Below are 23903 nucleotides of genomic sequence, written 5' to 3'. Positions count from 1 at the left end.
CCGCCTCTTCCGCCGACGCAAGGAGCGGCCGAGTCGGGCGTGCAGGATGCTCCGGTCGCTCTGGAGTTTCCTCAAGCGGCACAAGAAGAAATGTCTCGTCCTCGGCACCTTTCTCGGCGGTGAGTGCCCGCGGGGCGGCGCGGCGGGGCTCTGTGGCGGCGGGGGGAGCCGCGGCCCTCGCTCCCCAACGGCCCTTCGTTCCCCGAGTGCCGCCCGGGCCCCGCGCTCACGGGGTAACGATAGACGAGGGGCTGTGAGAGCGGCTGCTGGAGCACTTGGGCTTCACTCAGAGTTCCGTCTGAGCCACGGGGGTACGGTCTGGTAGGCTCCTCTTTGGGAGCTATGACGAGATTAGTTCGAGCTGGGATTAGATTTAAAGGAACATCTCGGACCGGTGTCTTTGTGGCAATAAAGTGCGCATCCGTGCGGCTGGTAGCACTGTTTTCTTCGCGGAGGTGAGTTGTTTCTCATAAGACACGGCCAAGTCTTTGCACGCTCAGTCATCAGGTCTCCATATATGTTATGCTAATCAGACAGAATTAAAGATCGCGGAGTTGCTGAAGAGCCTTTGATTTGCTTGTGCCCACAGGAACCTGTTTGAGCAGCTCAGTGTTCTGAGGGCTGTGGGCTTTCTGCTGTGTTTTGTCTCGCTCTGTTGCTTTTGATTCAGGTGAGGCCTTTGGGGAGGTGCAGTGGATGTACTTGAGACAGCTCAGCTATGGCTTCTGCACCCTTCCTGCGTGAATTCCTTGTGTGTTTTTCCACAGAGTTCTGATCGGTGCACAGTATTAGGTTAGATGGTGTTTACTGTCAAACCACTTTGCCCATTCCCTGCAGGCTTTCTGATTTCACAAGCATAAAGGAAGCTTATGTTTACCTGTTTGAGCCTCCATGTCAGCAGCCCACCATGGTAAATTAACAAGACATACTTTATCCTGCCAAACTGTAAGCTGCCAGCTGTTCCTCCTCCCCTTCAGCTGTCCTTGTGACAGTGGTACATAGACAAATGGGAATAGAAAGCATGGGTTCTCCAGCTTTGGCTGGGTGTGTGGATTGATGTCTGACTAGGAAAGCAGGTATGGTAGAGCTGATGGTTCTCAGTAGTCCTGAAAGCCTGAATTCATGTCCTGTAAATGGCCCTTTGCTAGCATGCTTTAGAAGCAGAAATATCTTTTTGCAAAAGCCATGAGATTAAGTGCTCAAATTGATAGAAAGGCAACTGAAATATGTGTATTTTTCCCTTTTGTTGAGAGCGCCTCAACTTAGGAAAGACCTTATAGGAACCCATTCTTCAAGGGTCTGGTATTTTAGCAATACAAAGTAAATTGACTTAAATCTCTTGAAGTAAGCAAAGACCAGGGTTCAAGGATCAAACCCATGAGGAGTGTTATTTAAAGCAGAGAGAAAGAGCTCGTGTGTCTCAGCTGTGAGGACATTTTGCATCTGATTGCATCACATTTTGATTGAAAATGGCTTTTATATCAGTGCTCAGCGATCAGTGCAGGTTGTGTTGGATATTACAAAACGCTTCGCTGTCGCCATTATCTCAGTGCTGTAGAAGAGCAAGTTCAGGATGTGTTTGTAACATGCAGTTCTGATTTCAACAGTGAATTAATTGTTACTCAATTTCATCTGTTGCAATCTTCAGCTTGCAGAAAGAACATTTAGGTTCAGAAGTCTGTCTTCTTAAACTTGATGCCTCCTAGTTACTAGCTGCACCTATGAAGAAAGAATCATAGAATGACCTGGGTTGGAAAGGATCACAATGATCATGTAGTTTCGACCCCCCCTGCTGTGTGCAAGGTCACCAGCCACCAGACCAGGCTGCCCAGAGCCACATCCAGCCTGGAGGGGAAAAGAAGGAAAAGGCTTAGGGAGAAAGTCATTACTTAGGTGACGTGAGAAACCTCCGACTGGTTTGATATTGCTGTTGTGAATGTGTAAGAGCCTGTGGATTTTGTTAGCTATTTCCATTACTTCTATCTAGGTGGGAAGTCACTATCCAGCAGTGATAAACAGGAGCATGTTTTTCTCAGTTCTCTGACTGATAAATAACTTCTGCAGGAAATAGATATTACAGACCCCAGATATTTCATGTGTTGCAGGACAACCATTGTACGCTTTGGCTTTGTAGACCAGTTATAGAGCAATAGGAAACGTAGTTCAAGATCCTTGCTGACGTTCCTATACCTGAGTGCCCAGGTGTCAGCGGCTGTAATCCTTCTTTGTACCACTAATCTGCTTCTGAACCTGTGTGCTTCAGAAACGCTGAACTACATCAGTGAAGGTGGAGATAAGTTTCCATAGAAATTATCCTTTAGGCAGTCTCATTATTGCTGAATTTTCTTAATACCTGGTTTCATATGGGGCACGTGGGAAAGGTAATGTATGAAGATCCTTCTGTACCTTGGCTTACGTTTTATGCATCGCATTCTTAAAGGTGAAGCTGGAGCGCACAATATCAGCTAGTGATGGGTCAAAGTTACACCTTTGTTCGGAGGAGGAAGGAAGGAATTGAACTCCTGATGTATGACCCTGCTCAATTGCGTTGAAAGCTGGATGGCTGCGAATGCAACTTTGCACCCTCATGAGACACATGGTTTAGTTCAGAATGCCCAACTGTTAGGCAATGAGCTCCCTCCATCTTAATTGCAGTGGTGCTGCTCCAGCATGTCACTAAGGGGCCTGCACGTGATTTTTCTTGTTTCCTTCTCATAGTTTAATGACTATCGTGCCACGTGCACGTGTGGGAAGAGCTTGTTTTTAAACCTAGGTGACATTTCTGCCACAAAACCTGGAGCTAAATGGTTTAGTCTCATAAAATTAAATAAATGGAAGTGATTATGATTGTTCCAAACTGGCTGGTTTGCAATTGTACATGGGGAAACACACTGCCAGTGTGAATAACCCAATGATTCTTTTTGGTGACCATTAATATTAGGGCAGAAAGTTGACAAACCTTTTGAAATAGTGATAATAGTTTTGGAGAATAAACTGAAATGTTTTAATGACCTAAAAATGGAACTGAATTCAAAACTGGAGCAGTGATGTTATTTGCTAATTGATATTAAAATCTTTGAGACCCACGTACCTTCTCTCAAGTCGCTTTATACCTTTATGGTTTTAAACCAATGGAAGGAGCTGAAAGGGGCTTTGTTCACATTTTGAAAGCAGTTTGTAATCTGAAAATCTCTCTCTAGGGGTCTATTTACTGGGAAAATATGGGCAGAAGAAAATCAGAGAAATCCAAGAACGAGAGGCAGCTGAATACATTGCCCAAGCACGAAGGCAGTATCATTTTGAGAGTAATCAGAGGACTTGCAACATGACAGGTAAGATAAGGGAAATGTTATGTTCTTGAGAAGGGATTATTTGGGGATTTATACTACATATTGACAGGGATTAAGAAAAGCAAGAAAGGAAGGTGAATTCAAAGTCCTAAATAAGTAATAGTGTATAAATACAGTCATCATATGTCTTCTGACTACATCTGAGGAACAGAGGATGGAAGAGGTCCTAATCCTTGGTTTGAGTATACTTATCTTTTATGTAACATGTATGATTTATCAGTTCAAGACCCTTTTTTTGTATTGCCCTCAACTGCACGTCACATTGATGTGTGAAGCAGCACCCAGAATTTACTGCAGGGTTAATTCCCTTCTTCATTGTAGCACGTGGATCTCAGAGGGTAATTTGCATTTGCAAATAAGAAGCATAACTTTGTGTTAATTCCCTGCACTTGAACAACTGAGGGGTACCAAAAATGGCAGTGATTTTATCCTAGCAGTCTCTGGATTTGGGGAGGACGTAAGTCTGAACACAAACCTTTCAGAGCTATTTCTGTACCACAAACTGGGCAGTGTTTTCTTCTCTTGAAATTTGTAGCGATTTATTAAGTGACTGCAAATGGTTTCTGTGCACTTTGTTTACTCTGAGCAATTAGTATTTCTTCATTATCTTTTTCCATTTGGTATTGACTGATGGTATTGACTACTGCAAAGACTAAGCTTTTATCTGCCATTAATTGTACCAAGTATGTTCTGTGTGGCAGCGTGCATTTTTGCCAAGATTTTTTCATATTTTGCTTGTGGTGTTTATTATGTTCTGTGAATGCTGTTATTTACCATTTCTTGTTTCCATCACGTAGCAGTGGATTAGACCTTGGTTGTTTTGGAAGCCAAGCATTTTCTCCCACCAGCAGCCTAACCATATTACCCTGACTCTAACAACCCTCTGCTAAATCAAATTCCTGAGCACCACATCCAAACGTCTCTTAAACACATCCAGGGATGGCGATTCAACCACCTCCCTGGGGTGTCCTCCCAGCTTTGCACGTGATGCAAATAGGACCAATGCAGTGTAGCAGTTGTCGAGTGAGAGTGGGGTATGGATTACTTATACTTTACATTGAAAACTTCTGGTTTATATTTTTGTGCTTTCTTTTAATAACAGTGCTGTCAATGCTCCCTACATTGAGGGATGCCTTAATGCATCAGTTAAATTCCGAGAGTCTCACATCTCTTCTTAAAAATAGGTAAGATTATTTCATAGTGTTAAAAATAACTTGTTTTGATACATGTATACATTTCAAATTATGTAGTTATAACGTAGAGAGTGAGCAGGATTTCTGTTCTGTGTTCCGTTGAATCTCTAGTCTTAACATATTTTCAAATCATTATATAAATAGTTGTGTTAGATGTAGTTCGATAGGTGTGGCCAGCATTCTCCAAACTTGAGATAGTTATCACTTTCAGATGTTTCAGTGAGAGCCATGATTTTTGTTAAAATGCTCTGTTTAGGGGAAGATTGTGAGGCCCCATCTGGAGTACTGTGTCCAGGTGTGGAGCCCTCAGTACAAAAAAGACATGGAGATTTTGGAAAGGGTCCAGAGGAGGGCCACGAAGATGATCAGGGGGCTGGAGCACCTCCCCTATGAGGACAGGCTGAGGGAGTTGGGTTTGTTCAGCCTGGAGAAGAGAAGGTTGCGGGGTGACCTCATTGCAGCCTTTCAATACCTGAAGGGAACCTATAATCAGGAGGGGAGTAAACTCTTCGAAAGGGCTGATAATAGCAGGACACGGGGAAATGGTTTTAAGTTAAAAGAGGGAAGATTTAGGTTGGATGTTAGGGGGAAGTTCTTCACTAGGAGAGTGGTTAGGCCCTGGAACAGGCTGCCCAGGGAGGTTGTGGATGCCCCGTCCTTGGAGGTGTTCAAGGCCAGGTTGGACGGGGCCCTGGGCAACCTGGTCTAGTAAAGATGTATGTTTGGTGGCCCTGCCAGGCAGGGGGGTTGGAACTACATGATCCTTGAGGTCCCTTCCAACCCGGGTCATTCTGTGATTCTGTGAAGATTAGATCCTCTGAGTACTTTGTCTTAAATAGAGCATCGTAACTGTGTTTTTATTTGGTCAAATGTTTATGTAACCTTATTGAGATCAGCTGTGATTGGTAGTGGAAGGTACCTGAAATGATTTTACAAATGGAAGTGATTTATAAGAAGTTACAGAGGCATGTCATACTTTAAGACAGATTTCTCCTTGTCAGAAAACACCTTTGTTTTCATTATAACTGTATGAAGAAATGGCATATAAAATAAAGTGCATAATAGCATACCTTAAAATATAGCCAATGTCTCCGATTTGTTTAAAGAGTTGGAGCAGTTTATGGATTTTAAATCTACCTCTTCTTTCTGGAGTTGTAGATTCAAGAGTTTATATTACCTGTTTGTTTGTATTATTTAATGGCAGTGGAAAAAAATTGTCAGTGTAATTGATAAAGTGGTCAAAGTGATGGCAAAGTACGCATGCTTCAGAAAGATAAAAGCATTGCTTAATTGTTAACTGGGCCTGTGAAGAGTATATATCTGTATTAACTAGATGACTGTAAAACCTAAGAGCAGGTTAATCTGTAGTGTCTGTGCTAAATATTTAATTGTTTATCTTAGAAATCAGACAGACCAAAAGGTAAATATATTTAAACAGAAGAAAAACCCTTGAGTTTATGGCATTTATGTGGGTAAAATTCTTTTCCACGTATGGTCATGATCACTTTTAGATTAATCGAGTCAGTATTTTAAAGCCAAGTCAGACAATGGTAAATCTCCTAAGCAAGTAGGACAGAAATTCTGATCCTTTGCTTATTATGTACAGGTGGGTACAGAAAGCCCTACCAAACTGAGTCTGTATTAAATATATGCACAATCAAGGGCCTAGGATAGGAAAAACTACTTTGCATACAATCTGTGGGTTTTTTCTGACTGCTTAGTGTAGGAACTCAAAATTGATCATATAACTGTAAGTAATTGACAACAATAAATACTGTGTTTAAGCATTTAAATTTGAATATCTTTTCTGTGACTTGATGCTGCATTGCTTATATACTGTTTTCTTGAATGGAGTAAATCACTGTAGATGTAAATCTGATGTAATTATAACAGTTAAACGAATTTGCCTATGAACGCTGAAGTTTTATTTAATATGTTTATTAATTTCCAAGGAAAATATACAATGCTTGATGTCTCAATCTGTTTTTCCCCACAGACCAGCAAACAAGTTAGAAATATGGGAGGATTTAAAGATAATAAGTAAGTGTGAATGAATAATTCCATCTATATAATATTTAGTTTAAATTTTAAAATGACTTTCATACCATTCATACCAGAATCTGACAGCACTGTTCCAGGGGACACCTTCTGGAGCAATTCCTATAGTTATATGAGACTTTTGGGCACTGGAACAGGCTCCACAGTGAAGTGGTGACAACAAGAAGCCTGACTTTAAGAAGCATTTTGACAGTGCTCGCAGATCTGTAGTTTTATTTATAGGTGATCCTTTGTGAGGCTGGGAGTTTGATCTCCACGTGTCCCATCCTACTCAGAACATTCTGTGATCCTATGGTTTAAATGGGGCAATACTTGAGCAGTTGCTCTTGCACATATTAGACTTGTGGTAATTTGGGGCATGTTTTATGAAAATATGTCTTGAGACAACCAATGAGAGAAATTGCTGTGTGTTTAAAAATCATCAGTACTTCTGGAATCTTGGGAACACTTTTCTGTCTTGACTCACCCTTATTTCCCTGACTTTGAAATTCCTTTGTTGTCTCTCCTCAAGGTTTCACAAGAAGCATTGTAGCTGTCTATAGCACCTGTATGCTAGTAGTTCTATTGCGAGTCCAATTAAATATTATCGGCGGTTACATCTACCTAGATAATGCTGCAGTCTGCAAGAATGGCACAGTAAGTTTCTTGTTAAAGGTTGAAAGTTCATATTCTTGGGAGTGAAAGAATAAGTTAGTGAGAGATAGAGAGGAGTAGCTCAGCAATATTTGAACGAGAACAAGTGTTCTTTAAGAGGGAGAGACATGAAGTGATACTGATAGTGAGGTTTGTTGTATTTTATCACAGTCTTTTAATCTAGATTATTTGTTGATAACATTGCTCAACATAATACTAGCAATATTGAGTAGTACCTTTTGTCTGCATTTGTATTGCTTTAAGACAGCCACTTCAATCTGAGCATCAAACTTAAAATGATTTCTTTGCTTTCTTTAGTCTTTTATGTAACAGTAATATTGTGCAAATTATCCAAGATGTGTATGCAAATACATACATAAGTGCTTAGCTTTCCCTAGCTTGTACATTGATCTGCTCAGTTAAATTCCCTTAGGATTAAAGGAAAATGTTGTCTTTGAAATATTGACTGGTTGGACTGTTTTTTTTCTTTTTTTAACTGCAGAAGGCCATCTACCTAAGTATCTGTTGATGAGGTAGAAGCTTGGTTTTTGTTTATAGGTGTATCTATTGCTCAATAATAATACATTCCAGAGTAACTGAATACCTAGAGTAAGATCTGCAAATTGTTGAACAGCTCACCCAAAAATAATGCAAACTTGTATTAGTTGGTACATGCTCCTCTCTGATCACTCTTGCTGGGAGTCAAGGGACAGCACATCAAGGCAGGTCTGAAGAAAAGCTTCTGTTAGGGAAGCCAAAGATGATAGAGGTCAGGTTTGCATTTTGTAAAGTCTGAAAAGGCTTTTTTGGGCAAGAGGCTCTGGAGTAGAAATGTTCCCTTTCAGTTGCTTTTCCAGTAGAGGAGTGGGTTGACAGAATCAGCTGTGAGGCACTTTGCTGGAACAGATAGACTTGGATTCCCCAAAGCTTTGTTTTTATCAAGGGATTTCTCTGGTTTCTGCTAGGGTTGAGCATAAATATCCTATTTCGGCAGGTTTAATTTTTAGGGTGGAAACTTTTATTTCCCAGTTCAACTGAGACAAGTTATAAATACAGCTGTCCTGCTGTTCCTCATAGCCCTCTTAAATTTAAGGAAAATATTGGTAGGAACACATGATTGGAAGGATGACCACAGCAAGCTGTGAAATGCTGAAGGGGAGCTATGATTTAATTTTGAGGTCCTCTCTCATTTTTTCTTTAAGGAAATTTTTCATCTCCATATTCTGTATTTTCCAGAACTCTGATACAGAGGAAACCTCTCCTCAGCAGATAACTACCAAGTGTAGTTATTTTCTAGACCTGCACTGAGAGTGGTCTCTGGAGTGGACTCTGTCTGCTGTAGGGTATTATAAAGATGAAGGAAAATGTTTGCTACCTGTTTGAAGTGATTTTTGTGTTGTATGTTGTTGTTTCACTGAACTTTTTCCTTTTCCCCCACAGACACCACTGGCTCCCCCTGAGGTTCAACAGCAATATTTATCAAGCATCCAGCACCTGTTAGGAGACGGTATGATACATTTTATAAACCAGCTTCACTTACAAAATGCCCCTTTTCTCTAGACGTGAGCAAATCATTAGAATAACTTTGACACTTTTTTGTTCTAGGACTGACTGAGTTAATAACTATTGTTAAACAAGCTGTGCATAAAGTTTTTGGAAGGTAAGAGGTCCATATTTCCTAGTGGTTGGATTTTAGTCGTTACTGTGATGACTGTTCCCACAGCAGTGAGTTTTACTAGAATTTAAAGACTAACTGCATACTGACTTATTCCAAGACAAAGCTTTTGGTGGGCTTGGGATCCTATGTGAACATATTGTCAGTAAATAAACACTACATAATTATAATGTTGACTGCAAAATTAATAGCTTTTCTGCCTTTTCAGCATTTCCCTTAAGCATGCACTGTCTCTTCTGGAGCTGGAACAGAAACTAAAAGAAATCAGGAAAGTAGTGGAACATAAAGATTCAGATCAGGTCGCACCTTATTCTCCCTTATGTCATTATCTGATGCCAGATGAAGAAAACCCCCTCGCTACCCAGGTACTTGTTTTATTTATTTCATCTAATTTTTCTGTTTATTTTGGAGAGGGAGGAGGGCATAACTGTAATCTAGTTGCACTGTGGTAACTGAATCTTTGATAAAGTACCTCTTTCCTTTACACATTAAGTATCCTTCTCTTTGACCTAGGATGAGGAAAGTTAGGCCTTCTTCACACTTGTCTGAAAATAACTTATCAGCTTTGAACTCGGAAACACAGCCATGTTAGTGCTTTTAGCCCATGACTTATGCCGTAGCGTAGTGCTGCTTAACTTAGTCCAAAGCTGAAATGCGTTACGTTTTACTTGTGCACCAGCAAAGAGCCTGAACAATTGTAGCATCTCTGAAAGAGATAATGTGTTGGAAAAAGTGATGGTGTACCAAAGTCTTTTTGTTCATTTGAGGTGGAAAATGAACAGGAATCAAGGTGTATCTTACCTCAATGGTAACATCTCCCCCTGTACTCAGCTCTGGTGAGGCTGCATCTCGAGTATTGTGTTCAGTTTGGGGCTCCACACTACAAGAAAGACAATCAAGGCTCTGGAACATGTCCAGAGAAGGGCAACGAAAATGGTGAGGGGTCTGGAGCACAAGTCTTATGAGGAGCAGCGCAGGGAGCTTGGATTGTTTAGCCTGGAGAAGAGGAGGCTCAGAGGAGACCTCATTGCACTTTACAACTTCCTGAAGGGAGGTTGTGATGAGGAGGGGCTTGGCCTCTTCTCCCAGGCAACAAACAGGATCCAAGGAAATGGCCACAAGTTGTACCAGAGGAGGTTTAGACTGGACATAAGAAGGAATTTTTTCTCTGAGTGGTCAGGCACTGGAATGGCTGCCCAGGGAGGTGGTGGAGTCGCTGTCCCTGGCAGTGTTCAAGAGGCATTTGGATAGGGAGCGCTGAGATATGGTTTAGTGGTTGGTTGTAGCTACGGTAATGGGAGGACAGTTGGACTAGATGATGTTGTAGGTCCTTTCCAACCTTGTGATTCTATGATTTAAGTAATTTCCCAGATTTTCTGATAATATTTGACTCCAGCCATATCACAGGTTGGTGAAAACTGGTTCTCAACTTGATATTATGCTGGTGTGAAGAAGAAACTGAGGTTTCATTGTGTGACCCCATGCATTTATCTCTTACAGTTCAGCTAACTTGCAGTGTTTATTTCAGCTGCTTGATTAATCTGGTATTTTCTACTAATATTTTTAAAATAAGTTAAAAAAACAACAAAAAAAAGTAAAATAAAAAGCCACGCTCAAAATCAGTAGCCAGCTACAAGCCACATGCACAGATTTATAAAGAATCTGATTTGCTATGGTAAGTTGTATTAAATAGGAGTCTTAATACTCATCTTGACTTAGTTCCATGACACAAAACTATTTCCACCCTTACTTTCATGATTCTTACGAATTTCTCACTAAATGGCATCTGTCTTGGTTTTTTTTCTAGGCTTGTGGACTCACAGAAAGAGACACAGCTACAATTAAATTACTTAATGAAACTAGAGATATGCTGGAAAGGTATACAGAAATTATTTGTATCAATCTCCTTACAACTACAGTTTATGTAAGACAATTAGTTTTATATACAAAGTGATGAACTTTCATTTGCTAAATGTGACCATTCAGCCACTGAGCTGCATTAAATTTTTATATTCCATAATTAAAGGCCAGGATTACCAAAATCTGAGTGCTTTGAAACTCATAAGAAATATTCTTGCCTTAATAGTACAATGGAGTGTTTCACAGCTAGATCTGTTATCTCTTCCTCACATTTTCTTAGGTATGTAGGAAAAGTACTTCCCTTCTGCCATAAATTGAGAGTAATTACATTGCATTTACTTGCTTTCTTAAAATGAACTCTAGTTTTGACTTACCAGAATTTGTTTTTAATGCGTGGATTTATGCATCCTTCTACAAGAGCTACTGCAGTTGAGGCTTCTGTAATAAGCATTGAATAGGAATGAAGAGTCAAATGCCAAACTATTCTTAGAATGTAACTGCTAGAGACCTGGGGCGTTTTAACAATGAGTCCCTTTGTGCTGCTGCTTAGTAAGAAATAGGTAAGGAAAGAATGCTTTTCATTGCATATATCTTTTAGTATCTTTAGGGTAGAGTTGAGGTCGTTGACTGTTTTGCTGTGGGGAGATAGTTGGAGAGATTTGGGAACCTCAGATGCTCTTGAGTCTTGCAGGGGTTTTGGTTTTGGAAAAAAGAATCCTAGGAATCAAAACAGCACATATTTACTTCTTCAGTCCAGACTTCAGTACAGTTTTGAGCACGTGTTTAAACAGAGGATTCAGTCAACTGCTGGACAATATGGCAGAGTTCTTCAGACCTACTGAACAGGACTTCTCTCAGAACGGCTCTGTAAATAGGTAAATGTTTTCTTTTGTTGTGGTTCTCAGTACGAGGCCAGAAGCATTATTGCATGAATTCTAAAGCAGGCAAGGAATTTTCTTGCCTACTTGAAGTTCTCATGCTAGAAATAACTTTATTTATTCTTGAAAAGCAAGAAACATGGTCTCTTCACTTTGGTCAGTCAGAGAGGTTGGAGTGTGGCATGTTTCTCCCCAGCCAAGAACCTGCTGGAATTTCCCTGAAGTGTCTTTCTCACCATCACTTGCAGATCTAAAAACAGACCGATTCTTTCCAATTTTTGCCAGTGCCGTACAAACAGATTGCTTTTCAATTTGGGAGATGCCCCTCCAACATTCCTCTGTGCAGCCGGGAGAAAGATAGCTCTGTATGTCCAAGTCTCTGCCTGTTAATTATAAAAGTTCTCAGGGAAGTGGGGCCTAACTGTGGTTCTCCAAATATGTGTAACATACAGAGCTTTAGGTTCTTGACTGGTATGCTGGAAAAAATACAAACATTTGGGATCTTCTCCTCCTTTCTAAAAGACCTTTAAAAAAAAACAGCTTTTATTCTGAAGTTATCTTGGTTTTAGAACCAAGGTTTCAGAAATCTGAAAGCTGAGTTCAAATCCTAGAAATATAATTCCTAAAATATTAAAGTGAATACTTTGAATTATAACTTCATATGTTTGTTTTAATAACTTGTGGCTCTTAAGTAGTAATGTTTGTATAGAACTGTATGCTATTTACACTGCTTAAAATATCCCAAAGAGTTTAGCTTGGCTGTCTCTCCTCAGCTTGGTTAAGAGTTGAAGGGATTGAGATTGTAGAGGGACACTTCTAGCAACTACTTCACATATACATGCAGACAAATACTGTAGCTAAAACATTCATTTTGCATGAGAAGCAGTTGCAAAACTGTAATAGGATGACCAATAGATAACATTTTCTTTTGTAGTTCTGTATTAAACAAGAAACTTAACAGGGACAAACCTTCACCTTGTATATTCCAGTTTGTGGTCTATGCAAAACTAACTTATTCCAACTCTTTATTTTTGAAGTAGTAATTATTTAGGTTAGTAATAATCACAGTTGACTTGTCTTACAAATATCCAAGCAAGTCTATGTCAATATTTTTTATTCTCTTCCAGTCTCTCCAGCGTCAGTCTGCCTTTAGCCAAGATAATTCCAATAATAAATGGACAGATCCATTCAGTATGCAGCGAAACACCCAGTCATTTTGTTCAGGTAAGAATCCTGCTTTATTTAAATAAAGAAGAAATGTTGAGACGTTTGTTTCTTCTTAATAAAGTACCTTATGTTGTTAAACTTCAGTGGCATAAAGAAGTAGGAATAAGTAACAAGTAACATAACTTGAACTTTGTGTAGAGCTGTACTTTCCAGAAAAAGGCTTCTTTTTCTCCTGTAATCCCTTCCCTTAATGGAACAATGTAGAAGCAGGAAAAAGTCTCAGCTTGGGTTGTATTTGGAGTTCTGTTCAGGAATATTGTGCAGGTTTGAGTTGGATTTCAAAAGCAGCGCCAGGTGCTTTCCTCACCATCAGTACAATTACGTCCTGCAGTAAAACCAGAAGAGCGGTGGCTGCAGTTTTGATTAAGCAAATGTATTCCTCAAATTTCTTCCAGGACTTACTGATGATGGAACAAATGAAAGATTTTGCTGCTAATGTTTACGAAGCTTTTAGTACCCCTCAGCAACTAGAGAAATGAACTGCGCATTAATAGGAATATATCACGTATTTATAATGCATCTTTGTGACTACTGATGTGATGGGGGTTAATTTGATAATGGTGTGGGAGCAGTAGAGCTGCAGGAAGAACATACTGAAAAAACCGGGAGTGAGCCCATAGCTGTTCCATCTATTCTATTTCAAATGCCCATCAAAATATTCTTGTCGAAAGAATCACTGTATGTAAAGAATTTTCTATTAAAAAGTTGTTAAACTCTTGCATAATTTGATTAGTTTTTTATTGCATAATTTGAAAGGCATCTTGTGGCAATGCTACTAGAAGTTATTAAAACAAACTAACTTGGTGGCCTGGGGTGCGTATGGTTTGGGTAAAACATTAACGGTTGTGATGGAAGAATAACAGAACCAAGTAAGGCTTCTCTGTTCGTCCCTCACGTTTTTCTTTTGTTGTAAAAGGCTTCTTCCCTTGACTTCACAAATGCTCCAAAGAGCTGCTCATTCTTCAAAAAGCCTTTGCCAACTGCAGCCAACTGCTGCCTCTTGAACAGGTTGGGGGTGCTCTCTTTGTTACTTACAGAATGTGGATTTTTAGACATTCTTGTTTATGCTGTTCAGACAGCTACATTGTACACATTAACTTGTAAATATTTTATCTTAATTTGTATTAATTTGGAGCCCAATTGTCTGTATTGTAATAAAATATTTTAATGTAAAACTTTTGTGTGTGATAATATTACCTAGCAGAAAAAGCAATAGCTCATTTGGCCTGTCACTTAAAAGCCTAATAGGGCTGAAAAGGAGAATAAATTTAACTTACACAGTAATAGTTTTGCATTTATTACCAACACTCAGGAAGAAGTAAGCCTTTGGTTTCTACATTGAAAATATTCCTGTATTGTGTTGTCTTTCATCTCCTCCTTTATGCAAATCTCCCATGCAAGCCTACGGTTATTAGTCCTGATACGTGCTGAGTTTGGGAATTTGTCAAATTGGACCCAATCCAACTCCTGCTTAAAATGTTGTCTTCTTGCCACAGCTGAGCAGCCCTAGCAACAGCTCTTTAAAATAGAAAAAAAAAAATAGAAGTTGCTGAAATAAATATGGGTTTTGTTGTTGTTAACAGTCCATATTCCCAATGAAGGCACCCTAGTAACTGTAAAAATAATGGATGTAAACAAGAGCCAGACTTAACCTTATCACATAATAAAAACATGGGGAAAAAAGCAAATTCTCAGAATTCATAGCTCTGTTAAATTAGTGATTCTCATTATCTCATCATTAGAAATTATAATGTACACACGTATTGCCTCCATACATTCATGATAAATTGCCAGTTGTTATGAGGCATCTGGATGAGGAGCTCTGAGATATGGTTTAGTGGTTTGCTATAGCTACGATAATGGGAGGGATGGTCAGACTGGATGATCTTGTAGGTCCTTTCCAACCTTGTGATTCTATAATTCTATGAGATTGTTCCTGCAGATGCAGTATCCACCTCAGCTGAAGCTGCCAGCTGTAGCAAACAACTGGTAAGTTCATTCTTTTAAGGCTTATATTTATATATATATATATATTATTTTTTTTTACAATTCAGTTTTGTGGAAGTAAGGTATCTTGCACTGAAATATATAACTTTTATGCACAGTTGTCTGACCTGTTGAGCATGGGCTAGCACTGTTCCTTCTACTGGCCATTTTCACTTAACTTGCCAAGAAAGAGGCTAAAAAAAGTGAAGAAGTCAAGGTAAAGGCTCAGTTATTCATACAAGTTCAGAGAAACAATTTGTACAGCAGAGATGTAAGTAATGAGATTTTGTATGAGGTTCATTTAATTCCATCTTGTTCAACAGTCTTTCAAAAAAAAAAAAAAAAAGCAGATGTTTTACAGTCAGGCAATAGTTAGAAGCTGGGCAGGAAGAAAAAAGCCCAACAGTGTAACTTCTGTACGACCCAGGGCTCCAGCATATGGCTCAGTTTACATCAGTCAGTTGCAAGGTCCAGCCCCACTGACACGGCAATTGCTTCAGAGTTAATTGAGGTAGAGCTACTGCAATTCCCTTTTCTCCCAGTGCAACCCATTTCAGCGGTTCCTTGTAGCCAACCAACTTCACCTGAAATTGAAACCAATGGTAAAATTAGAGCAATGTATTTCTGAATGCATATAATTGCATATTCAATAAAGGAACCATTCTTCCATAGCTACTACTGTTCTGACCACTGTATATCCAAGGTCATATAGAGTTACATATGGAGTTGTTATTGTGTCCCTGGGCATCTAAAACCTTTGCATGCATCACAATATCATAAAGATGGGTATATATCATAAAGGTTATCCTGGGGTAGAGGCTATGGTGGAAAGAGAAGAGGTGGCGCAGATGTTTTCCTGCTACTTGGTCTCCTCTTAGGATCCTCAGTTTGAAAGCTAAAATGTATCCCACCAACAATTTAGCGTTAACTTTGTTAAGAAACATCCCAGTGGGAAGACTATGACAAGGAAGAACCAGAAATGACAAGGAAGACCCTTGTCAGAGGGTCTAACCCTTCTAACCCTTGTTAGAAGTACTCTATCCTAAAAGTTGTACATTCCCAAAGAAGCCAGAAACTAAAATAAACATGGATAGAACACAACAAATACTATAAATGTTTTCCATACACCTTCAGATTACGTTCAGTTCTTGTGTTACATGTTACAAACCTCACTGTTCTAAAGAGGGAAGCAAGCAGTGTCTTCTTACCTGTGTTTCTGCAAGCCTGGCCTGCGGCTCACCGAGTTCCAGAATCCCAGAGTTTGGCCAGTTAAAGAAGATGGCATTAACTTTGCCTTCCTTTGGTCTGAATGTGTACCTGGATGGAAACGGGAAGCAGAAACACATCAGTCTTTCCCTGTAAATTTTTTGGAGCAGTATAAATCACGCTCTCAAGACTAGAAAAGAACTAATAAGAAAAGTTAGCACTGACTGCATTTTCAAATGCATAACCTTCATTTCATGAAATCAGTGCCCTTTCTCAAAGCACTATTCCTTGAAAATACCTTCTGACTAAATAGAGGTAATGCAGATGAACAATCAACTGAACGTGGAGGTAAACATCTGCAGTAAGTTCAGCAAGTATGTAACAACTGCTGCCCTGTCATGTAAGAATGAGGATTTTGGTGGGTAGGGGAAACTGTTAACAGATAATTATGGGTTACATTCAGAGAAATGCAATTCACATATCTGGAAACATACAGGCATTACACTGAAAAACTTAATAGGAGCACCTGGAACTATAAATCTTCTACCTTGCACAGTTAATTTTTTAAACACCGATTTATAGCAGACATTATCTCGGAGAACAATTTTTTCATGACAGCCAACTTCTCCATCTACGTTTTATCGCTGGAAATCCTGCAGCATTCATCTGAAACATTTCTCCCACTTTGTTTCATTGTCATTACAGTCTTTTGTTGTTCTCAGAAGTGTTTTTACTCAACAGTCAGCAGTTTCAAGGCTTCAGCCAGATGGCCAGATCTTCATTGGAGCAGGAGTTAAACAAAACCCAGTAATGCAGAGAAGTGGCTGAGACCAAAAACCCAATGGATTGTTATGGAATTATAGCAGCAAAAAGGCACTAAAGCAGAGCAGAGCACTGACCAAACAACTGCTAATACTCTCCTTTTTAAAGCTAAAAAGGTACAAAAATGCAAAATACATTCCTAGTTTCTTCCCTTTACCTCTAAAGAGCAATACTAAGATTCCTACTGGATAGATAAGCACTTTGTAGCAGTTTTGTGTTTCTGGATGTTTTTTGTTTGTTTAGTTTCTGCTGCCAGTTGTGCTCAGAACAACTGAACTCTTGCAACCTTCCCTTCAGCCTTAACACCATCGTGGAACTACATTCTCTGACACGCACTGTCTATCTGCATCCTTAGACACACTTCCACGTGCAGTCTCTTAAATTGACAGAAGGGTTCATTTCTTCAGAGCAGGCTGACGATTTCTGCAGTATCAAAAGCCTTAAGAATTTAAAAATTAAGATTTTAAATGTTAAATCTTCTACAGGTTTACACCACCTGTTTTGGTTCAGTGATCTTACCACACTTCTGGCGTGACCGTGTCATTCTGTGCTCTCCATGGTTTCGTTCCATAGATGGCTTCTCCATTGACTTTCAGCCAAGCACCCATTTGCCTCAGGCGTTCCTCAAAGATAGCGGTGATGCGGCCATCGTGAGTGGGCCCAATATTCATCAGGAGATTTCCTCCACAAGACACCGTTTCTACAAGTTGCTGAATGTTTTAACACACAGAACAACAGTCATGATTAATGGAATTATGTATTGAAGTTCTTACTAAAGCGTGGTACGTTGTTTCAGAATGATGGACCAGACAAGTTAGTGCAACTTCAGATTCTGGAGGTTCAACATTCCAACAATCAATGTAAAATTTAAGCTCCCATAAAACAAAAGCTCCTCTGTCACTTTGCATGGCAGAAAATATCCGAAAATGCATTTTCACATCAATACATCTGACTGACTGTATGTTAGAGAGCCAGATCCAACTTCTTTTTGAAATTTCAACTTCTGCTTGTTATTTCACAAGAGATTTCCCAGCAGAACACTTACAGGATTGTTTTTCTGCATGAGAAGGGCGAGCAGATGCCACTTCATTTTTAGTGACGCTGGGAAAGCAATGTTTTCCCCATTTTATGGGCACATCTCTAAAATACCATGAAGCTTTAGATGTTTAGTGCACAGTTTTCATAAAATATGCAGAAGAAAATGAAGCGGTTTTAATAATTGATGTAGCAAAGAATAAGTCTTGTCTCTAAGGGTACTATTACTATCTCCCACATATTCCTCCTTTTTTAAGTGGAGCCAGTGACAGAGCGGGCGTTCATTTGTATGATTTATTCATCATAGTCATAGACCTCAGTGCCCACAAAATTCACACAGTGCATTTCTGTAACATGCAGTGTACAGAGTGAGAACCAAAGGAAATGTTCCCACTGTAGGAAGAGTGGGATGGAAGAGGTTGGAATTCAAAAGAGAATGGAAGATTGAATCAGCAAGAAGAAAAAAGAAAAAAAAATCCTATATCTAATCTAGATTTTCAAAGGGTTCAGTCATCACTTTTACTAGGCCTACAGAATCAATCCACAGAGGAACTTACAGAAAAAGAGGTAAAACACATTAAGGAAATTGTCTTTTAGCTCAGCCTCTGAGATGACATGTTCTGGCATCAAGAGTCTGCACTAATGCCATATTGTGAACTTAACAATTGGCGAACAGGCTGATGATTGTTCTAGAGAGTCCATGAAGCATCTGTGTTCCCATCCACACTGCCCTCCAGAGATCACAGGCTGAGACTCTGGAGTCTGAGGAACAGACAGCTGGAGATAAACTACTGAATGAATTAAAAGCAGCTCCTCTGAAGAGAGATTGCTTCAATTTGAAATTATCTTTTGCAGGGACAATACAAAGAACAGACGCGGATTAAGCAAAAACAACCTAGTAGCTGAATTTCATAATTAAATGCATTTTATCTCAAAGATGAGACTACGATCATTCAGTTTTCATAAGCTTACAATTGTTTTCCCTTTTTTGTAATATCTTAGACTAGCGAATGGAATCAGTGTTTTATTAACTCAGGCTATCTGCATTTGCTCGTGTTTATCTGTATGCCTGTCATACAAGTGCCTTTTCTTTTAAATATTAAATGGAATGAAAGTTTCTCACAGCTAACTGAAGGAGTATTAACTTATAAAGTGTTCTGAGCTACAAGGGGGAAAAAATACACAGCCTTCAAGCAAGAGCCTCCGTGAAACTACAACTGTTTGCTTCTGCTCAACTCAAAAGCATAGTAACCAGAAAAGTGATCATACAGATGAGTCTTTGACTAGTTACTCACAGAGGAAATAGCTTCTAAGAAGCTGAATGAATTTTTCCAAGATGACACTTCTCACAGTATTTTCACAGAATCACAGAATTATCAAGGCTTGAAAAGACCTAGAAGATCATCTAAGTCCAACCATCACCAATACTTCCCAGCTAAATCATATTCCTCAACACAACATCCAAAAGTTTCTTGAACACTCCCATGGTCGGTGACTCCACCACCTCCCTGGGCAGTGCATTCCAATGCCTGACTACCCTTTCCAAGAAGTAATACTTCCTAATGTTCAGCCTGAATCTCCCCTGGCGCAGCTTAAAACCATTCCCTCTAGTTCTATCATCGATTACATGAGAGAAGAGGCCAACCCCCAGCTCACTACAACCTCCCTTCAGGAAATTTCCATAAAAGTAATATAATAACCAGGAGTTGCAGGCATTCCCTTTGTCCCACTGTACCTTCACCAAGTCCTCAATTGTCAAGTAATCTTCAAGATACGCGTTCCTCCTGTACCCCCATGACCTCTTGTCAATAGTCATGCAGTTCTCCCACTTGTGAGGCAGAAGGTGTCCTGGGTTGTACCGGTCACTACAAGTGTAGAAGCCACCATGTTTACAGATGCTGCCCACTCCCCAGCGGTCATTGGTCACCACTGTGTCCCGAACTGGACTGGAAACAAAGAAACGGTATGTTTATGATTTTAATTCTAGACATTACAGTCAGAGTAATCCCTCCCCCTCACCTCCTGTACAGCCCTCCCAGAAAGTAACATTCAAGATGACTTCTGTACCACTGCAATTAGATAAAGTGCCATTTCAGTTCAGTTCAGTTTTCAGAACCCAGTTCTTAGGGAAATATGCTGCAGCCTTTCACAGGAGTCCTGCCAGAAAGCATGCGCTTCACAGCCACCACCCAATGGTCAGTCTGTGATGACAACGCACCTCTGTTCTCAAATCATCTTGCTATCTTGTTTGCCCATACATTAGATAACACTTAAGAAAATTAAGTAGAATAATCATTGCCACCCTAACTGATGAATTTGCAAACAAGGTTAAATAAATATGAAAGAGTCTAAAACAAGCTTCAATAGTTTTAGGTAGGACCTGGATTATTGGCACATTATATGTCAGGTAAATAAGACTTAGCTAATTCCCCATAAGTGGAGGTAATAAGTTCCACAAAATGTACAGAAGGAGACAAACCAGATAACAGAATTTGAGATTAGGAGCTAAAGTAGCATCATGATACACCTGTCATTATACAGCCAAGCTAGAAAACCAGTGCTGTTCCAGTAAGTGTCTGGCGCATTTCCATCCCCATCAGACCAAACTATTTCTGGTTGGTACTTGTTCACAATTTCATAGAGTTCTGGTAATGATTTACTGGTTGGAAACTTTCTTGTCTTGAAGATGTTGGCGGCATCCTCAAGGAAGAGAGGATTAAACCATTCAAACAGGGAGTGATATAAACCAAAGCGCAGGTCAGTTCTGTTTCTAACAGATGTTTCCAGTTCAGCCACAAGATCTCGCTTTGGTCCCACATCAACAGCATTCCAGTTCCAAGAATACTTGGACCCCCACAAAGTAAAGCCTGAAAAGAGAAAAATTACAAGCTAAGAAAGGAAAGCAGCAGAGGGGAAACATCATGGTTCTACTTTGCAAGTGTACTGCAAGGAAACTGCGTGTTCAAAGGACAACAAAGCTGGTGAGGGGTCTGGAGCACAGGCCTTATGAGGAGTAGCTGAAGGAACTGGGAGTGTTCAGTCTGGAGGAGGCTCAGGGGAGACCTTATTGCTCTCTATAACTTCCTGAAGGGCGGTTGTAGGGAGCCAGGGGTTGACCTCTTCTCTTGTGTAACTGGTGATAGGACTAGAGGGAATGGCTTCAAGCTGCGCCAGGGGAGGTTCAGGCTGGACATTAGGAAACACTACTTCTCTGAAAGAGTGGTCAGGGAGTGGAATGGGTCTCCCAGGGAGGTGGTGGAGTCACCGACCCTGGGGGTGTCCAAGGAACATTTGGATGTTGTGTTGAAGAACATGGTCTAGTTAGAACTATTGGTGATAGGTGGATGGTTGGACTGGATCATCTTGTAGGTCAATTCTAACCTTGGTGATTCCGTGCCCTTTTTCTTTACTTTTCTCTGCTAAGCATCTTGACTCTTGGAACATATTGCTAAATTCCCTGGAGAAACCTCCAAGCCAGTTAACTGCCAGTTTAGAGCAGTCATCTATAGACAGAACAGCACAACATTCACTTTGTGGTTCCTTGAGCAATATATTACACAACAATCAGAAATAAACCCAGCTGCTGCTGGAAGCTCAGCTGCCCCCACCACTGCAAGTTTTGTGACCATAGCTTTTGTGCAAGAGTCAGGAAAACGCCAGCACATTTTAACTCTTTGACTGGGTTGGGGCAGGTAATTCTGTGTCATTTCTCTGCCTTTCTCTTAGCAGGCAGGAAAGTCACATGGGCATTCCTTCAGTTGACAAAAACACAACAGTTTCTGACATTCAGAACCCTCCTGCTTACCTTCGTGATGTTTTGAAGTTAAGACAACATATTTTGCACCTGAAGCCTTCAGAATATCTGCCCACTGGTTAGGATCAAAGAACTCTGCTGTAAACAGTGGCCCAAAATCTTCATAACTGAACCCAGGTGGGTAATTTGCCTTCATAAATTTCACATAGGGCTCTCTCTTTTCCTTCTGCCAGTACCACCTGTAAAATACAGATCAAAACCATATATTCTGGTGTGTTTTTTAGACAAAGATCACTGAAATCATTAGCCCCTATTTGAGTTCACACTGAGAGGCACAAGCACCAGATGCATGTGATACAGATCGCCAGATAAAATTGCTGCAGAACATAACAACATTAATAAGTAAAAGCTTCCTTTTCTCTGTCCTTCCCCCATGCTCTTCTTCCAGTTGCTCCACTTTGGAAAGGTCCCAGGATTTCACTTGTGAAGTCAATGCCATTGCTCCAATTGCCCCAGCCCAGTGAGACCAAAGAGCTGCTCTGGCCTCACCCTCACCATGAGCAGAGAACATAGGAGGATAATGCAGCACTGTTTTCTTCCTGCCCCACCTCTCCCCTCCCTAGAAATGAAAGAGGAACTCCAGATACAGCATGTGACATCAAGCCTTACTGCTGGAGGCCTTCTAGCAATCTATGTGGCTGCTGGGTGAGAGGCCTGAACAAAACCGAGCCTCAGTAAATGCAGCACATAGTAAGGACTGCAGATACCCTTATATGCAGCTCTGAGAAGCACAGGATGACTATTGCCTTCAGTAAACAGCAGTTTGCTAACATTCAACTTGCTTTATGAACAGAACTGCTGTTCACCTCCACACCCACAGTGTGACTTAGAAAGAAACTGCACCCCAGGCAGCAAGCACACAGCGGACCAAAGGCTCGAACTAAAGGGATGTGAAGGCGCTGAGCCTGAGGCTAAAGCGGAACGCACTCTTTAATGAAAGTGATGAGGAGCGAAGAAAGGCACCATGAGCAGCACGAAGGCAAACAAGCACCAGTCAAGGGGAGCTCTGGGCTTCCCGCAGCCCACTGCGGCACCTCTGCTGCCTCCTGCCGCTCCTCCATCTCTCTGGCAAAGCTCGCATAAAACCGCACGGCTTCCAGCCCGGCTCGCCCCACTAACCGGGCCGCCCCCTCCCTCCGTGTCCGGCGGGCGACAGGCGAGGCGGCAGCTCACCAGAACCACTCGCTGCCGAAGCTGGGTACCGCGAACACGCCCCAGTGGATGAAGACGCCGAACTTGGCCTCGTCAAACCAGGTGGGCAGCGGACGGGCATCTAGCGAGGCCCAGGTGGGCTCGTAGCGGGGCTGCCCACCCAGCAGCCCCGGCAGGGCCAGCACCAGCAGCGCGGGCCGCAACGAGCCCGACATGGCGGCGGGTGGGGGCCGGAGCGAGGCGGGGCCGGGGGCGGGGGCTGCTGCCCTAAGGCCGTGCCTCGATGGGTGTAAGTTGCAGCCTGGTAAAAAACACGGTATCATTTTGTTACTGGTATGCTGCCCACGTTGCTCCAATTTGCAAATAAACTTTGATGTCGAGCATAGGAGCCCTTCATTATTTCTTCCTTTTGCCTCTCCCTGCTTCTGCCTTTCATCCAATGCTGACCTGCTTTCTCTGCATCTTCACTCACCTTCGTTTATCCCGATGTCCCTTCGCATCTCAGCAGGAGCTCCTCAGCACCTTTGACCTCTTGCTGCTGTATCTATTCTGTTTTATCTTTGGTTTTCCTCATTCTGCGACTTTTCTTTTTGATGGCTGCTGCCACCAAAGGACGGCAGAGCCAAGCAGCCCCTTCACAGGGGAGCTCTGAAGTAAGCTCTGATTCTTTACAGTACACCATAGTTAGAGCTGCTCTGTGACTCCCAGTGCTTTGAAGGAAAAATGATGTGAGGAAAGGTCCAGCGCCTCAGCCAAAGCCCAGCAATGTAGGTGAGATGTGCAGCAGGAAGTGAGCAGTTTGCTTAATGACCTTTCTCACGTGCTTTCAATAAAGAGGAGGAAAAAAAAAAGAAACAAAAACAGCTAAGAAGCAGTTTGGTAAATAGAAGTCGTGAGTACACACGTCCAGTTAAGGCTTAGACTGGTTTAGAAACTGCCACCAGCCCACACGTGCACAGCTGATGCCGTCTCCAGGGATAGGAAAGGCCCCCAGCACATCTGTGAGCTGTAAAG

The 23903-nt window shown here is 41.1% G+C and overlaps 2 protein-coding genes across 7 annotated transcripts; one reads left to right on the top strand and one right to left on the bottom strand.

Moving 5' to 3' along the window:
• Positions 1–11: 11 nt before the first annotated feature.
• PEX3 (peroxisomal biogenesis factor 3) lies at positions 12–17511 on the top strand. Of its 5 annotated transcripts, none has more exons than XM_015858279.3 (13): positions 12–119; positions 3201–3332; positions 4453–4534; positions 6540–6583; positions 7113–7237; positions 8675–8741; positions 8840–8894; positions 9118–9274; positions 10717–10787; positions 11522–11644; positions 12775–12871; positions 14817–14863; positions 17374–17511. In XM_015858279.3, exons 1-13 carry the CDS (start codon positions 47–49, stop codon positions 17399–17401), a joined length of 1101 nt encoding a protein of 366 aa, XP_015713765.1. In that variant the 5' UTR covers positions 12–46; the 3' UTR covers positions 17402–17511. The 5 variants fall into 5 exon arrangements, with proteins under 5 accessions (XP_015713765.1, XP_085399643.1, XP_015713766.1 ...); XM_085543517.1 differs by lacking the exon at positions 17374–17511 and adding an exon at positions 16772–16894; XM_015858280.3 differs by lacking the exon at positions 17374–17511 and adding an exon at positions 14980–15130.
• Positions 15140–23131, bottom strand: FUCA2 (alpha-L-fucosidase 2). Of its 2 annotated transcripts, none has more exons than XM_015858277.3 (7): positions 22857–23131; positions 21729–21916; positions 20451–20790; positions 19659–19869; positions 17408–17598; positions 16069–16177; positions 15140–15444 (listed from the first exon to the last, which is right to left on the bottom strand). In XM_015858277.3, exons 2-7 carry the CDS (start codon positions 21871–21873, stop codon positions 15304–15306), a joined length of 1137 nt encoding a protein of 378 aa, XP_015713763.2. In that variant the 5' UTR covers positions 21874–21916; positions 22857–23131; the 3' UTR covers positions 15140–15303. The 2 variants fall into 2 exon arrangements, with proteins under 2 accessions (XP_015713763.2, XP_015713762.2); XM_015858276.3 differs by having other exon boundaries at positions 22911–23131.
• Between the last annotated feature and the right edge of the window lie 772 nt (positions 23132–23903).

This window comes from Coturnix japonica, chromosome 3, assembly GCF_054131305.1.
Source record: "Coturnix japonica strain WE chromosome 3, WE-NBRP24, whole genome shotgun sequence".
In the NCBI taxonomy this organism is placed as follows: domain Eukaryota; kingdom Metazoa; phylum Chordata; class Aves; order Galliformes; family Phasianidae; genus Coturnix; species Coturnix japonica.
This window is presented reverse-complemented; position numbering and strand designations above follow the sequence as displayed.